General features: G+C 58.4%; 1 protein-coding gene across 1 annotated transcript in view; it reads right to left on the bottom strand.

Annotated features, from left to right (window-relative positions):
* LOC144489255 (semaphorin-3F-like) overlaps positions 1-15,176 on the bottom strand; it is a 41,013-nt gene extending 25,837 nt beyond the window's left edge. The window contains exons 1-5 of the mRNA XM_078207123.1: positions 15,020-15,176; positions 13,599-13,661; positions 8,553-8,672; positions 5,489-5,582; positions 1,463-1,582 (exon numbers count right to left, since the gene is read on the bottom strand). Coding sequence (XP_078063249.1) covers positions 1,463-1,582; positions 5,489-5,582; positions 8,553-8,672; positions 13,599-13,661; positions 15,020-15,142 — 520 coding nt within the window. The 5' untranslated portion in view covers positions 15,143-15,176. The remainder of the gene's footprint in view (positions 1-1,462; positions 1,583-5,488; positions 5,583-8,552; positions 8,673-13,598; positions 13,662-15,019) is intronic.
* Positions 15,177-15,633: the final 457 nt, after the last annotated feature.

Genomic DNA, 15,633 nt, shown 5'->3' with positions numbered 1-15,633 from the left:
GGCGCTCCCTCAGCACTGACCCTCCCACAGTGCGGCGCTCCCTCAGCACTGACCCTCCCACAGTGCGGCGCTCCCTCAGCACTGACCCTCCCACAGTGCGGCGCTCCCTCAGCACTGACCCTCCCACAGTGCGGCGCTCCCTCAGCACTGACCCCCCCACAGTGCGGTGCTCCCTCAGCACTGACGCTCCCACAGTGCGGCGCTCCCTCAGCACTGACCCTCCCACAGTGCGGCGCTCCCTCAGCACTGACCCTCCCACAGTGCGGCGCTCCCTCAGCACTGACTCTCCCTCAGCACTGACGCTCCCACAGTGCGGCGCTCCCTCAGCTTTGATCCTCCCACAGCGCGGCGCTCCCTCAGCACTGACTCTCCCTCAGCACTGACCCTCCCACAGTGCGGCGCTCCCTCAGCTTTGATCCTCCCACAGCGCGGCGCTCCCTCAGCACTGACTCTCCCTCAGCACTGACCCACCCACAGTGCGGCGCTCCCTCAGCACTGACCCTCCCACAGTGCGGCGCTCCCTCAGCACTGACCCTCCCACAGTGCGGCGCTCCCTCAGCACTGACCCTCCCACAGTGCGGTGCTCCCTCAGCACTGACCCTCCCACAGTGCGGCGCTCCCTCAGCACTGACCCTCCCACAGTGCGGCGCTCCCTCAGCACTGACCCTCCCACAGTGCGGCGCTCCCTCAGCACTGACCCTCCCACAGTGCGGCGCTCCCTCAGCACTGACCCTCCCACAGTGCGGCGCTCCCTCAGCACTGACCCCCCCACAGTGCGGTGCTCCCTCAGCACTACCCTCCCACAGTGCGGCGCTCCCTCAGCACTGACCCTCCCACAGTGCGGCGCTCCCTCAGCACTGACCCTCCCACAGTGCGGCGCTCCCTCAGCACTGACTCTCCCTCAGCACTGACCCTCCCACAGTGCGGCGCTCCCTCAGCTTTGATCCTCCCACAGCGCGGCGCTCCCTCAGCACTGACTCTCCCTCAGCACTGACCCTCCCACAGTGCGGCGCTCCCTCAGCTTTGATCCTCCCACAGCGCGGCGCTCCCTCAGCACTGACCCACCCACAGTGCGGCGCTCCCTCAGCTTTGATCCTCCCACAGCGCGGCGCTCCCTCAGCACTGACCCTCCCACAGTGCGGCGCTCCCTCAGCACTGACCCTCCCACAGTGCGGCGCTCCCTCAGCACTGACCCTCCCACAGTGCGGCGCTCCCTCAGCACTGACCCTCACACAGTGCGGCGCTCCCTCAGCACTGACCCTCCCACAGTGCGGCGCTCCCTCAGCACTGACCCTCCCACAGTGCGGCGCTCCCTCAGCACTGACCCTCCCACAGTGCGGCGCTCCCTCAGCACTGACCCTCCCACAGTGCGGCGCTCCCTCAGCGCTGAATCCTGGCTGATGTGTCCAGTGTATGAGTTTCCCCAGATTTTTATCTGGGATCTTGCTGTGCCTTTTCTTACCATTGAACCAGCGTGAATCGTATTGTTCCGTACGGATCGCTGGTCTCTTTCCCAAACTCCGGAACAACGCTGCATCCATGCCCATGAAATCAATGTGCACTCCGGCGTACAGGTTTCCATCTGCGGAAGGTTCCAGAAGGTGGGGAGTGGGAGGAAGGAGTTGAGGTTTTAAAACGTCTCCAAACACTAAATCATCATTACAACTGACGAGGGCGGGTCTGGAAGACATTTCACAGCATTTGCATGCTGTGTGGCGCTCCCTCAGCACTGACCCTCCCACAGTGCGGCGCTCCCTCAGCACTGACCCTCCCACAGTGCGGCGCTCCCTCAGCACTGACCCTCCCACAGTGCGGCGCTCCCTCAGCACTGAACCTCCCACAGTGCGGCGCTCCCTCAGCACTGACCCTCCCACAGTGCAGCGCTCCCTCAACACTGACCCTCCCACAGTGCGGCGCTCCCTCAGCACTGACCCTCCCACAGTGCGGCGCTCCCTCAACACTGACCCTCCCACAGTGCGGCGCTCCCTCAGCACTGACCCTCCCACAGTGCGGCGCTCCCTCAACACTGACCCTCCCACAGTGCGGCGCTCCCTCAGCACTGACCCTCCCACAGTGCGGCGCTCCCTCAACACTGACCCTCCCACAGTGCGGCGCTCCCTCAGCACTGACCCTCCCACAGTGCAGCGCTCCCTCAGCACTGTCCCTCCCACAGTGCGGCGCTCCCTCAGCACTGACCCTCCCACAGTGCGGTTCTCCCTCAGCACTGACCCTCCCACAGTGCGGCGCTCCCTCAGCGCTGACCCTCCCACAGTGCGGCGCTCCCTCAGCACTGACCCTCCCACAGTGTGGCGCTCCCTCGGCACTGACCCTCCCACAGTGTGGCGCTCCCTCAGCACTGACCCTCCCACAGTGCGGCGCTCCGTCAGCACTGACCCTCCCACAGTGCGGTGCTCCCTCAGCACTGACCCTCCCACAGTGCGGCGCTCCCTCAGCACTGACCCTCCCACAGTGTGGCGCTCCCTCGGCACTGACCCTCCCACAGTGCGGCGCTCCCTCAACACTGACCCTCCCACAGTGCGGCACTCCCCCAGCACTGACCCTCCCATAGTGCGGCGCTCCCTCAGCACTGACCCTCCCACAGTGTGGCGCTCCCTCGGCACTGACCCTCCCACAGTGTGGCGCTCCATCAGCACTGACCCTCCAACAGTGTGGCGCTCCCTCAGCACTGACCCTCCCACAGTGCGGCGCTCCCTCAACACTGACCCTCCCACAGTGCGGCGCTCCCTCAGCACTGACCCTCCCACAGTGCGGCGCTCCCTCAACACTGACCCTCCCACAGTGCGGCGCTCCCTCAGCACTGACCCTCCCACAGTGCGGCGCTCCCTCAACACTGACCCTCCCACAGTGCGGCGCTCCCTCAGCACTGACCCTCCCACAGTGCAGCGCTCCCTCAGCACTGACCCTCCCACAGTGCGGCGCTCCCTCAGCACTGACCCTCCCACAGTGCGGTTCTCCCTCAGCACTGACCCTCCCACAGTGCGGCGCTCCCTCAGCGCTGACCCTCCCACAGTGCGGCGCTCCCTCAGCACTGACCCTCCCACAGTGTGGCGCTCCCTCGGCACTGACCCTCCCACAGTGTGGCGCTCCCTCAGCACTGACCCTCCCACAGTGCGGCGCTCCGTCAGCACTGACCCTCCCACAGTGCGGTGCTCCCTCAGCACTGACCCTCCCACAGTGCGGCGCTCCCTCAGCACTGACCCTCCCACAGTGTGGCGCTCCCTCGGCACTGACCCTCCCACAGTGCGGCGCTCCCTCAACACTGACCCTCCCACAGTGCGGCACTCCCCCAGCACTGACCCTCCCATAGTGCGGCGCTCCCTCAGCACTGACCCTCCCACAGTGTGGCGCTCCCTCGGCACTGACCCTCCCACAGTGTGGCGCTCCTTCAGCACTGACCCTCCAACAGTGCGGCGCTCCCTCAGCACTGACCCTCCCACAGTGCGGCGCTCCTTCAGCACTGACCCTCCCACAGTGCGGCGCTCCCTCAGCACTGACCCTCCCACAGTGCGGCGCTCCCTCAGCACTGACCCTCCCACAGTGCGGCGCTCCCTCAGCACTGACCCTCCCACAGTGCGGCGCTCCCTCAGCACTGACCCTCCCACAGTGCGGCACTCCCTCAGCACTGACCCTCCGACAGTGCGGCACTCCCTCAGCACTGACCCTCCCACAGTGCGGAGCTCCCTCAGCACTGACCCTCCCACAGTGCAGAGCTCCCTCAGCACTGACCCTCCCACAGTGCGGAGCTCCCTCAGCACTGACCCTCCCACAGTGCGGCGCTCCTTCAGCACTGACCCTCCCACAGTGCGGCGCTCCCTCGGCACTGACCCTCCCACAGTGCGGCGCTCCCTCAGCACTGACCCTCCCACAGTGCGGCGCTCCCTCGGCACTGACCCTCCCACAGTGCGGAGCTCCCTCGGCACTGACCCACCCACAGTCTGATGCTCCCTCAGCACTGACCCTCCCACAGTGTGGCGCTCCCTCAGCACTGACCCTCCCACAGTGCGGCGCTCCCTCAGCACTGACCCTCCGACAGTCTGATGCTCCCTCAGCACTGACCCTCCCACAGTGTGGCGCTCCCTCAGCACTGACCCTCCCACAGTGCGGCGCTCCCTCAGCACTGACCCTCCCACAGTGTGGCGCTCCCTCGGCACTGACCCTCCCACAGTGCGGCGCTCCCTCAGCACTGACCCTCCCACAGTGCGGCGCTCCCTCGGCACTGACCCTCCCACAGTGCGGAGCTCCCTCGGCACTGACCCACCCACAGTCTGATGCTCCCTCAGCACTGACCCTCCCACAGTGTGGCGCTCCCTCAGCACTGACCCTCCCACAGTGCGGCGCTCCCTCAGCACTGACCCTCCGACAGTCTGATGCTCCCTCAGCACTGACCCTCCCACAGTGTGGCGCTCCCTCAGCACTGACCCTCCCACAGTGCGGCGCTCCCTCAGCACTGACCCTCCCACAGTGTGGCGCTCCCTCAGCACTGACCCTCCCACAGTGCGGCGCTCCCTTAGCACTGACCCTCCCACATTGCGGCGCTCCCTCAGCACTGACCCTCCCACAGTGTGGCGCTCCCTCAGCACTGACCCTCCCACAGTGCGGCGCTCCCTCAGCACTGACCCTCCCACAGTGCGGCACTCCCTCAGCACTGACCCTCCCACAGTGCGGCGCTCCCTCAGCACTGACCCTCCCACAGTCTGATGCTCCCTCAGCACTGACCCTCCCACAGTCTGATGCTCCCTCAGCACTGACCCTCCCACAGTGCGGCGCTCCCTCAGCACTGACCCTCCCACAGTGCGGCGCTCCCTCAGCACTGACCCTCACACAGTGCGGCGCTCCCTCAGCACTGACCCTCCCACAGTGCGGCGCTCCCTCAGCACTGACCCTCCCACAGTGCGGCGCTCCCTCAGCACTGACCCTCCCACAGTGCGGCGCACCCTCAGCACCGACCCTCCCACAGTGCGGCGCTCCCTCAGCACTGACCCTCCCACAGTGCGGCGCTCCCTCAGCACTGACCCTCCCACAGTGCGGCGCTCCCTCAGCACTGACCCTCCCACAGTGCGGCGCTCCCTCAGCACTGACCCTCCCACAGTGCGGCGCTCCCTCAATACTGACCCTCCTACAGTGCGGCGCTCCCTCAACACTGACCCTCCCACAGTGCGGCACTCCCTCAGCACTGACCCTCCCACAGTGCGGCGCTCCCTCAGCACTGACCCTCCCACAGTGCGGCGCTCCCTCAGCACTGACCCTCCCACAGTGCGGCGCTCCCTCAGCACTGACCCTCCCACAGTGCGGCGCTCCCTCAGCACTGACCCTCCCACAGTGCGGCGCTCCCTCAGCACTGACCCTCCCACAGTGCGGCGCTCCCTCAGCACTGACCCTCCCACAGTGCGGCGCTCCATCGGCTCTGCAGTGTGTGACCTCCCACCCCCACGAGCAAAGACGGGGGAGGAGATTGAAGGTTACTCACCGACAATGGCGGCCATGCTTTCCTCTTTGGGATCGTACGGACACTTTCCCTTCCCGGAGATAAACCAGCCCGGAACAAGACGGAAAATGTAATCCTGGGGTGGGAAAAGAGGGGAAAATCACCAGGTTAGCGCAGGTCACAGGTCATGGGGTCATCAGGGCATCAGGTGGGGTCACACTAACTGGAGTGATGGGGTCAGTGGACAGAGCGGCTGGAATGACCACTGAACGAGATTGTCACAGGCGCTCGCGGTCTCCTTGTCACGTGGAACATTCCGGAACTTCATAGCCATTCATGTCAGCGGGATCCTCCGCCCCCTCCCAGGGTGCACCTCCCCCATCGCGGGGTCCGCCATGTTCTTCCTGGCTGTTGACTTCCCGACAGACATAAGAACAGAAGAAATAGGAGCAGGAGTAGGCCATCCAGCCCCTCGAGCCTGCCCCGCCATTCAATAAGATCATGGCTGATCTGAAGTGGATCAGTTCCACTTACCCGCCTGCTCCCCATAACCCTTAATTCCCTTACCGATCAGGAATCCATCCATCCGTGACTTAAACATATTCAGCGAGGTAGCCACCACCACTTCAGTGGGCAGAGAATTCCAGAGATTCACCACCCTCTGAGAGAAGAAGTTCCTCCTCAACTCTGTCCTAAACTGACCCCCCTTTATTTTGAGGCTGTGCCCTCTAGTTCTAGCTTCCTTTCTAAGTGGAAAGAATCTCTCCATCTCTACCCTATCCAGCCCCTTCATTATCTTATAGGTCTCTATAAGATCACCCCTCAGCCTTCTAAATTCCAACGAGTACAAACGCAATCTGCTCAGTCTCTCCTCATAATCAACACCCCTCATCTCTGGTATCAACCTGGTGAACCTTCTCTGCACTCCCTCCAATGCCAATATATCCTTCCGCAAATAAGGGGGCCAATACGGCACACAGTATTCCAGCTGCGGCCTCACCAATGCCCTGTACAGATGCAGCAAGACATCTCTGCTTTTATATTCTATCCCCCTTGCGATATAGGCCAACGTCCCATTTTCCTTCTTGATCACCTGTTGCACCTGCAGACTGGGTTTTTGCGTCTCATGCACAAGGACCCCCAGGTCCCTCTGCACAGTAGCATGTTTTAATTTCTTTCCATTTAGATAATAATCCAATTTGCTATATTTCTTCCAAAGTGAAGAACCTCGCATTTGTTAACGTTATGCTCCATCTGCCAGATCCTCGCCCACTCACTCAGCCTGTCCAAATCTCTCTGCAGACCTTCTACGCCCTCCACACGATTCACTTTCCCACTTATCTTGACCTTCCTTTCCGCCTCTTCCCCAATTCTGCCCGGTTTTCCCGGCCTTTCTCGTTCTCCTGTCCCTCCGGCTTTGACGAGTGCGGGCTACCTCTCATCTCCGGGGAACCTCGATGCTTCTCCTCGCGCGCCCCCCCCCCCGGCCTCCGAGAACCGCGCGTCTCCTCGTTCTCCCTGGATTGGATCCAGGTTCGAGCAATTTGTCAGTTTTGGTTGCGAGCGCTGCGTCCGATTCGTCAGCCATTCGAGTCGTGGGACTTTTACAACAAGGAGAGAGGCCCTTCGGCCCATCGAGCCTGTGCCGGCCATCAAGCATCGATCTATTCCTATCCCATTCTCCGGCGCTCGCTCCGCAGCCGTGTACGCCGTGGCGTTTCGAGCTCATCTCAATGTTGTGAGGGTCCCGCCTCTCCCACCCTCCCAGGCAGCGGGTTCCAGACTCCCACCCCCCCCCCCCCCGGGTGAAAAAGGTTTCTCCTCAAATACCCCCAATATCTTAGAATCCCTACAGTGCAGAAAGAGGCCATTCGGCCCATCGATCTGCACCGACCACAATCCCACCCAGGCCCTATCCCTCCCACATAATCTCCTTGACACTAAAGGGTAATCCCATCCAGATCTACTCACTGAAACCCTCAAGTATTTACCCTGTTAATCCACCTAACCTGCACATCTTTGGACACCAAGGGACAATTTAGCATGGCCAATCCACCTAACCTGCACATCTTTGGACACTAAGAGGCAATTTAGCATGGCCAATCCACCCTAACCGGCACATCTTTGGACACTAAGGGACAATTTAGCATGGCCAATCCCCCTAACCCACACATCTTTGGACACTAAGGGACAATTTAGCACGGCCAATCCACCTAACCGGCACATCTTTGGACACTAAGGGACAATTTAGCATGGCCAATCCCCCTAACCCATACATCTTTGGACACTAAGGGGCAATTTAGCATGGCCAATCCACCTAACCTGCACATCTTTGGACACTAAGGGACAATTTAGCATGGCCAATCCACCTAACCCGCACATCTTGGGACAGTGGGAGGAAACTGGAGCACCCGGAGGAAACCCACACCGACACGGGGGAAGAATGTGCAGACTCCACACAGACAGTGACCCAAGCCGGGAATCGAACCCGGGTCCCTGGCGCTGTGAGGCAGCAGTGTTAACCCACTGTGCCACCGTGCCACAAAATATCTTCATATCCACTCTATCTTTGCCCCTCAGAATTTTATTCACCTCGATCAGGTCCCCCCTCAGCCTTCTCCAGTCCAAGGGGAACAACTCCAGTCTAACCAGCCCCTCTTCATAGCTGAGACAATCCATCCCAGACGGCAGCCTGGTGAATCTCCTCAGCACCCCCTCCAGGGCAATTACATCCTCCTATACAGATGGGGGACAAACATAGACCAGGCTAAACGATGCTGCCCCCCCCCCCACTGCCCCCCACCCCCACCACCCACCCACCCCGTGAGTGAACAAACGGGGAAAATTCAATCACCTGGAGGAATATATAATGGGCGCTCCCTATGTAAACATGTCACACTCAGATCCCCGTGATGCCCCCCGCAGTCGAATGTCCCGCTTGCCCTTCCCGCGGCCGGAATCTCTCGCGCGCCATGATCAGTGGGCGGGAGGGAGAGAGGACACGGCGAACATACAGAGAGCATCGTTACACCAGAGGTACCCCCACGAGTCACGGAACCTCCTCCCCCTTGCCCCCCCCCCCCCCCCCACCCTCCCGAGTACCTACCTCGGAGCGCCACCCGCGGTGAATGTAGGCGCAGGTGGGGTTGAAGGCGCCCGTGCCGCAGGCAAAGAGGTGGGTCCGGTTCCAGCGCTCAATCAGCCGGATGTAATTGGCGCACTCACCCTGGGAGTTACAGGTGAAAAGGTGAGAAGGATTGTTAGTCAGGTGTGTGAGATTGGCAGCGTGGTTCATCGTGGAGGAGGTTGCAGCAAGGTATAGGTGGGTCAGTCAGATGGGCAGAGCGGCGGCAGACGGTATTTAACCCGATGGGAGACGAAACAAGATGAGGAAGTATTTAATGAACGGTAGCACACTGGGAAGCTGAGAGGAACAGAGGGAGTTTGGGCTCCTTATCCACAGATCCCTGACGGCTGCAGAGCGGGTGAACCGGATGGTTAAGTGAGAGGTTTATCCATCTTGGCAGAAAAAAACAGCAAGGGCAAATGATCTGAATGGGAAGCAGATTTCACTTGTGTCCGGGCAGAGGGATCTGGGCGTCTGTGTTCATGAATCGCAGAAAGTCGGTACACAGGTGCAGCAGGTCATAATAACGGCCAATGGGATGTTGGTATTTATTGCAATGGGACTGGGATATAAAAGTAGAGAAGTGTTGCTGTAATTGTACAGGGTGTTGGCGAGACCACACCTGGAGCATTGGGTCCCGTTTTGGTCCCCTTATTTGAGGAAGGGTGGGGTGGTGTTGGAGGCGGTTCAGAGGAGGTTCCCCAGACTGATTCCGGGGATGAAAGGGTTGACGTATGAGGAGAGATTAAACAGTTTGGGTTTGTACTCGCTGGAGTTTCGGAGGACGAGAGGGGATCTGATCGAGGGATATAAAATATTAAAAGGGATTAAGAAGGTAAATGCAGACTAAATGTTTCCCCTTATGGGGCAATCTGGGACAAGAGGTCACAGGGATAGGTTGAGAGGCGGTAGATTTAAAACTGAGATGAGGAGGAACTACTTCTCGCAGAGGGTGGTGAATTTGCGGATCTCGCTGCCCCAAAGCGCGGTGGATTCTGAATCATTAAAATACAAGAGCAGGGATGTACTTCTGAGGCTGTATAAGGCTCTGGTCAGACCCCATTTGGAGTATTGTGAGCAGTTTTGGGCCCCGTATCTAAGGAAGGATGTGCCGGCCTTGGAAAGGGTCCAGAGGAGGTTCACAAGAATGATCCCTGGAATGAAGAGCTTGTCGTATGAGGAACGGGTTGAGGACTCTGGGTCTGTACTCGTTGGGAGTTTAGAAGGATGAGGGGGGATCTTATTGAAACTTACAGGATACTGAGAGGCCTGGATAGAGTGGATGTGGAGAGGATGTTTCCAATAGTAGGAAAAACTAGAACCAGAGGGCACAACCTCAGGCTAAAGGGACGATCCTTTAAAACAGAGATGAGGAGGAATTTCTTCAGCCAGAGAGTGGTGAATCTGTGGAACTCTTTGCCGCAGAAGGCTGTGGAGGCCGGGTCATTGAGTGTCTTTAAGACAGAGATAGATAGGTTCTTGATTAATAAGGGGATCGGGGGTTATGGGGAAAAGGTAGGAGAATGGGGATGAGGAAAATATCAGCCATGATTGAATGGCGGAGCAGACTCGATGGGCCGAGCGGCCTCATTCTGCTCCTATGTCTTATGGTCTTCTTGAAAGGTTTCAAGAAGGAAATAGATATATTTCCAAAAAAAAGGGATAAGGGGATAGGTCGGTTGGAAACTTGGGCGGAGAGATGGCAGATGGAGTTTAATCCGGACAATGTGAGGTAATGCATTTTGGAAGGTCTAATACAGATAGGAAATATATAGTAAATGGCAGAACCCTTAAGAGTATTGATAGGCAGAGGGATCTGGGTGTACAGGTACACAGGTCACTGAAAGTGGCAATGCAGGTGGAGAAGGTAGTCAAGAAGGCATACGGCATGCTTGCCTTCATCGGCCAGGGCATTGAGTTTAAAAATTGGCAAGTCATGTTGCAGCTTTATAGAACCTTAGTTAGGCCGCATTTGGAATATAGTGTTCAATTCTGGTCGCCACACTACCAGGAGGATGTGGAGGCTTTGGAGAGGGTACAGAAAAGATTTAAGAACAAAGAACAATACAGCACAGGAACAGGCCCTTCGGCCCTCCAAGCCCGCGCCGCTCATGTGCCCAACTAGACCATTCGTTTGTATCCCTCTATTCCCAGTCTGTTCATGTGGCTATCGAGATAAGTCTTAAACGAACCCAGTGTGTCCACCTCAATCACCTTGCTTGGCAGTGCATTCCAGGCCCCCACCACCCTCTGTGTAAAATACGTCCCCCTGACATCTGTGTTGAACCTTGCCCCCCTCACTTTGAACCCGTGACCCCTTGTGTTCGTCACCACCGACCTGGGAAAAAGCTTCCCACTGTTCACCCTATCTATGCCCTTCATAATTTTGTACACCTCTTTTAGGTCGCCCCTCATCCTCCATCTTTCCAGGGAGAACAACCCCAGTTTACCCAATCTCTCCTCATAACCAAGCCCCTCCATACCAGGCAACATCCTGGTAAACCTTCTCTGTACTCTCTCCAAAACCTCCACATCCTTCTGGTAGTGCGGCGACCAGAACTGGACGCAGTATTCCAAATGTGGCTGAACCAACGTTCTATACAGCTGCAACATCAGACCCCAACTTTTATATTCTATGCCCCGTCCAATAAAGGCAAGCATGCCATATGCCTTCTTCACCACCCTCTCCACCTGTGCTGCCACCTTTAAGGATCTGTGGACTTGTACACCCAGGTCCCTCTGTGTGTCTATACTCCTGATGGTTCTGCCATTTATTGTATAGCTCCCCCTTACATTAGATCTACCGAAATGCATCACTTCGCATTTATCTGGATTAAATTCCATCTGCCATTTCTCCGCCCAATGTTCCAGCCTATCTATATCCTGCTGTATTCTCTGACAATGTTCATCACTATCCGCAACTCCAGCAATCTTCGTGTCGTCCGCAAATTTACTGATCAGACCAGCTACATCTTCCTCCAAATCATTTATATATATCACAAACAGCAGAGGTCCCAGTACAGAGCCCTGCGGAACACCACTAGTCACAGACCTCCAACTGGAAAAAGACCCCTCCACTGCTCCCCTCTGACTTCTATGGCTAAGCCAGTTCTCCACCCACCGAGCGAGCTCACCTTTTATCCCGTGAGATTTAACCTTTTGCACCAGCCTGCCCTGAGGGACCTTGTCAAACGCTTTACTAAAATCCATATAGACGACATCCACGGCCCTTCCCTCGTCAATCGTTTTTGTCACCTCCTCAAAAAACTCAACCAAGTTTGTGAGGCATGACCTCACATCCTTTACCAGGATGTTGCCTGGTATGGAGGGCATTAACTATGAGGAGAAATTGGGGAAACCTGGTTTGTTCTCACTGGAGCGACGGAGGTTGAGGGGAGACCTGATAGCAGTCTACAAGATTATGAGGGGCATGGACAGAGTGGATAGTCAGGAGCTTTTTCCCCAGGGTGGAAGAGTCAATTACTAGGGGGCACAGGTTTAAGGTGCGAATGGGAAGGTTTAAAGGAGATGTACGAGGCAGATTTTTTACAGAGAGAGTGGTGGGTGCCTGGAACTCGTTGCCGGGGGAGGTAGTGGAAGCGGATACGGTAGTGAGTTTTAAGGGGCGTCTGGACAAATATATGAATAGGATGGGAATAGAGGGATACGGTCCCCGGAAGGGTAGGGGGTTTTAGTTCAGTCGGGCAGCATGGTCGGTGCAGGCTTGGAGGGCTGAAGGGCCTGTTCCTGTGCTGTAATTTTCTTTGTTCTTTGTACTGTGTGCAGTTCTGGTCGCCACATTATAGGGAGGATGTGATTGCAATGGAGGGAGTGCAGAGGAGATTCACCAGGATGCTGCCTGGGGTGGAACATTTAAGTTATGAAGGGAGGCTTGGGTTGTTCTTGTTGGAGCAGAGAAGACTGAGGGGCGACCTGATCGAGGTGTTAAGATTATGAGGGACACGGACAGGGTGTGTCGGGAGCAGCTGTTCCCCTGGGTTGAGGGGTCAGGAATGAAGGGCAGGAGATTCAGAGGGAATTTGAGAGAAACCTTGTTCACTCAGAGGGTGGTGGGAATCTGGGAAGCACTGCCTGGGAGGCCGGAAGCCTAACAACCCTCAAAAAATATTCAGGTTTGCACTCGAAATATCCAGACATTCAAGGACACAGCACAAAATGGGATTCGTGGAGGCGGAGTGGGACTTCTTGTCGGTACAGACTCAATGGGCCGAAGGGGCTTCTTTGCACTGGACCATTCTATGAGGGGTGAGGTGGAGAGCGTAGGGTGGATACATAGACAGAGATGTGGCCAAGGCTGAATGGCCTCCTCCTGTTCCTGTGTAACAGGCTGGAGAGAGAGGGGCTGAATGGCCTCCTCCTGTTCCTGTATAACAGGCTGGAGAGAGAGAGAGGGGCTGAATGGCCTCCTCCTGTTCCTGTTTAACAGGCTGGAGAGAGAGAGAGAGGCTGAATGGCCTCCTCCTGTTCCTATGTAACAGGCTCGAGGGACAGAGAGGGGCTGAATGGCCTCCTCCTGTTCCTGTTTAACAGGCTGGAGAGAGAGAGAGAGGGGCTGAATGGCCTCCTCCTGTTCCTATGTAACAGGCTCGAGGGACAGAGAGGGGCTGAATGGCCTCCTCCTGTTCCTATGTAACAGGCTGGAGAGAGAGTGGGGCTGAATGGCCTCCTCCTGTTCCGATGTAACAGGCTCGAGGGACAGAGAGGGGTTGAATGGCCTCCTCCTGTTCCTGTGTAACAGGCTGGAGAGAGAGGGGCTGAATGGCCTTCTCCTGTTCCTGTGTAACAGGCTGGAGAGAGAGGGGCTGAATGGCCTCCCTCTGTTCCTGTGTAACCGGCTTGAGAGAGAGAGAGAGGCGCTGAATGGCCTCCTCCTGTTCCTGTTCTCCTCATTGCCAAACTGTGGTTTGGAGTTGGAAGGGGGCTGATACTCGGGAGGGTAACACAGCGAGTGAGCAAGAGGGGAGGAATGGAGGGGGTGAGGGGAACTCCAAACACATCACTTACATCATGCCCTTTCCCAGCCAATCGGCACTCAGCTTGGCGCAGGTCCGAGGCTGGCCAGTGAATCTGTCAAATTAAAGGAAAAGTTCAGCATGGTTCTACAGACAGAGTTTCAAATCCCAGAACAGACTCACAAAACACCAGAGGAGGCCATTCAGCCCATCATTACTGCGTCAGCACCTTTAAAACTCAGCACTGAGGGAGCGCCGCACTGTGGGAGGGTCAGTGCTGAGGGGGCGCCGCACTGTGGGAGGGTCAGTGCTGAGGGAGCGCCGCACTGTGGGAGGGTCAGTGCTGAGGGAGCGCCGCACTGTGGGAGGGTCAGTGCTGAGGGCCCGCCGCACTGTGGGAGGGTCAGTGCTGAGGGAGCGCCGCACTGTGGGAGGGTCAGTGCTGAGGGAGCGCCGCACTGTGGGAGGGTCAGTGCTGAGGGAGCGCCGCACTGTGGGAGGGTCAGTGCTGAGGGAGCGCCGCACTGTGGGGGGGTCGGTGCTGTGGGAGCGCCGCACTGTGGGAGGGTCAGTGCTGAGGGAGCGCCGCACTGTGGGAGGGTCAGTGCTGAGGGAGCGCCGCAGTGTGGGAGGGTCAGTGCTGAGGGAGCGCCGCACTGTGGGAGGGTCAGTGCTGAGGGAGCGCCGCAGTGTGGGAGGGTCAGTGCTGAGGGAGCGCCGCACTGTGGGAGGGTCAGTGCTGAGGGAGCGCCGCAGTGTGGGAGGGTCAGTGCTGAGGGAGCGCCGCACTGTGGGAGGGTCAGTTGGAGTTTCACTGATGGGAAATCGTTGGGGAGAGAGACAGAAAGGCAGAGCGAGGGAGAGAGAAGAGAGAGGGGGGCGACAGACAGAGGCAGAGACAGAGACAGAGACAGTCAGAGAGAGACACAGAGGGAGAGAGAGAGAAGAGAGAGAGACAGACAGACAGACAGACAAAGAGAGTGTGAAAGCCTGCTGGGAATGATTCCAGGGATGAGGGGGTTCCAGTTTCGAGGATGGATTGGGGAGATTTGGGATGTTCTCCTCGGAGGAGAGAAGGTTGAGGGGAGATTTGATCGAGGGATTCAGAATCACAAGGGGGGGGAGTCTCTGGGACAGAGTCGAGAGGGAGAGGGACTGTTCCCATTGGTGGGAGGGTGGGGAACCGGAGGGGGACACGGATTGGAGGCGATTGGAGAGGGAAGCGAGGGAAACACGAGGAGAAACGAGTTTCACCGGCGAGTGGTTAGGATGGGGAAGGGGCTGTCACAGAGCGTGGTGGAGGCAGGGCCAATCGGAAAGGGAATGGGATTGGGAACAGGAAGAGTGGGCGGAGTCACAGGGAGAAGGTGGGGGAGGGAGTGGGACTGGGAGAGATGTTGACTCAGAGAGCTAGCACCAACACACGATGGGCTGAAGGGCCCCACTCTGTCACGTGACGCCATTGTGACTCACAATGAGGGGTTCCTTGTTAATGTTGTGCATGTCCAGAGCGACGACATATTCCCGGGTCCCGACGTACATCCGATCCTGGTCCTGATCCATCAGCAGAATTCGGAAGTCACTGGTGTTCAACATGAAGTTCAGAGGTCGCGCCGTCCCCGTGTGTAAGAGTTCTGAAACGTACACCGGAACACACCGTCAACTCACCAAACCACTCGCCAAATTATATCCCCCAAAGCACACTCACAGGGAGCGCCGCACTGTGGGAGGGTCAGTGCTGAGGGAGCGCCGCACTGTGGGAGGGTCAGTGCTGAGGGAGCGCCGCACTGTGGGAGGGTCAGTGCTGAGGGAGCGCCGCACTGTGGGTCAGTGCTGAGGGAGCGCCGCACTGTGGGAGGGTCAGTGCTGAGGGAGCGCCGCACTGTGGGAGGGTCAGTGCTGAGGGAGCGCCGCACAGTGGGAGGGTCAGTGCTGAGGGAGCGCCGCACTGTGGGAGGGTCAGTGCTGAGGGAGCGCCGCACTGTGGGAGGGTCAGTGCTGAGGGAGCGCCGCACTGCGGGAGGGTCAGTGCTGAGGGAGCGCCGCACTGCGGGAGGGTCAGTGCTGAGGGAGCGCCGCACTGCGGG

The sequence above is a fragment of the Mustelus asterias genome, unplaced genomic scaffold, assembly GCF_964213995.1.
Source record: "Mustelus asterias unplaced genomic scaffold, sMusAst1.hap1.1 HAP1_SCAFFOLD_2064, whole genome shotgun sequence".
Classification (NCBI taxonomy): Eukaryota; Metazoa; Chordata; class Chondrichthyes; order Carcharhiniformes; family Triakidae; genus Mustelus; species Mustelus asterias.
The sequence above is the reverse complement of the archived record's forward strand: the minus strand, read 5'-3'. Positions and strand labels throughout refer to the sequence as shown.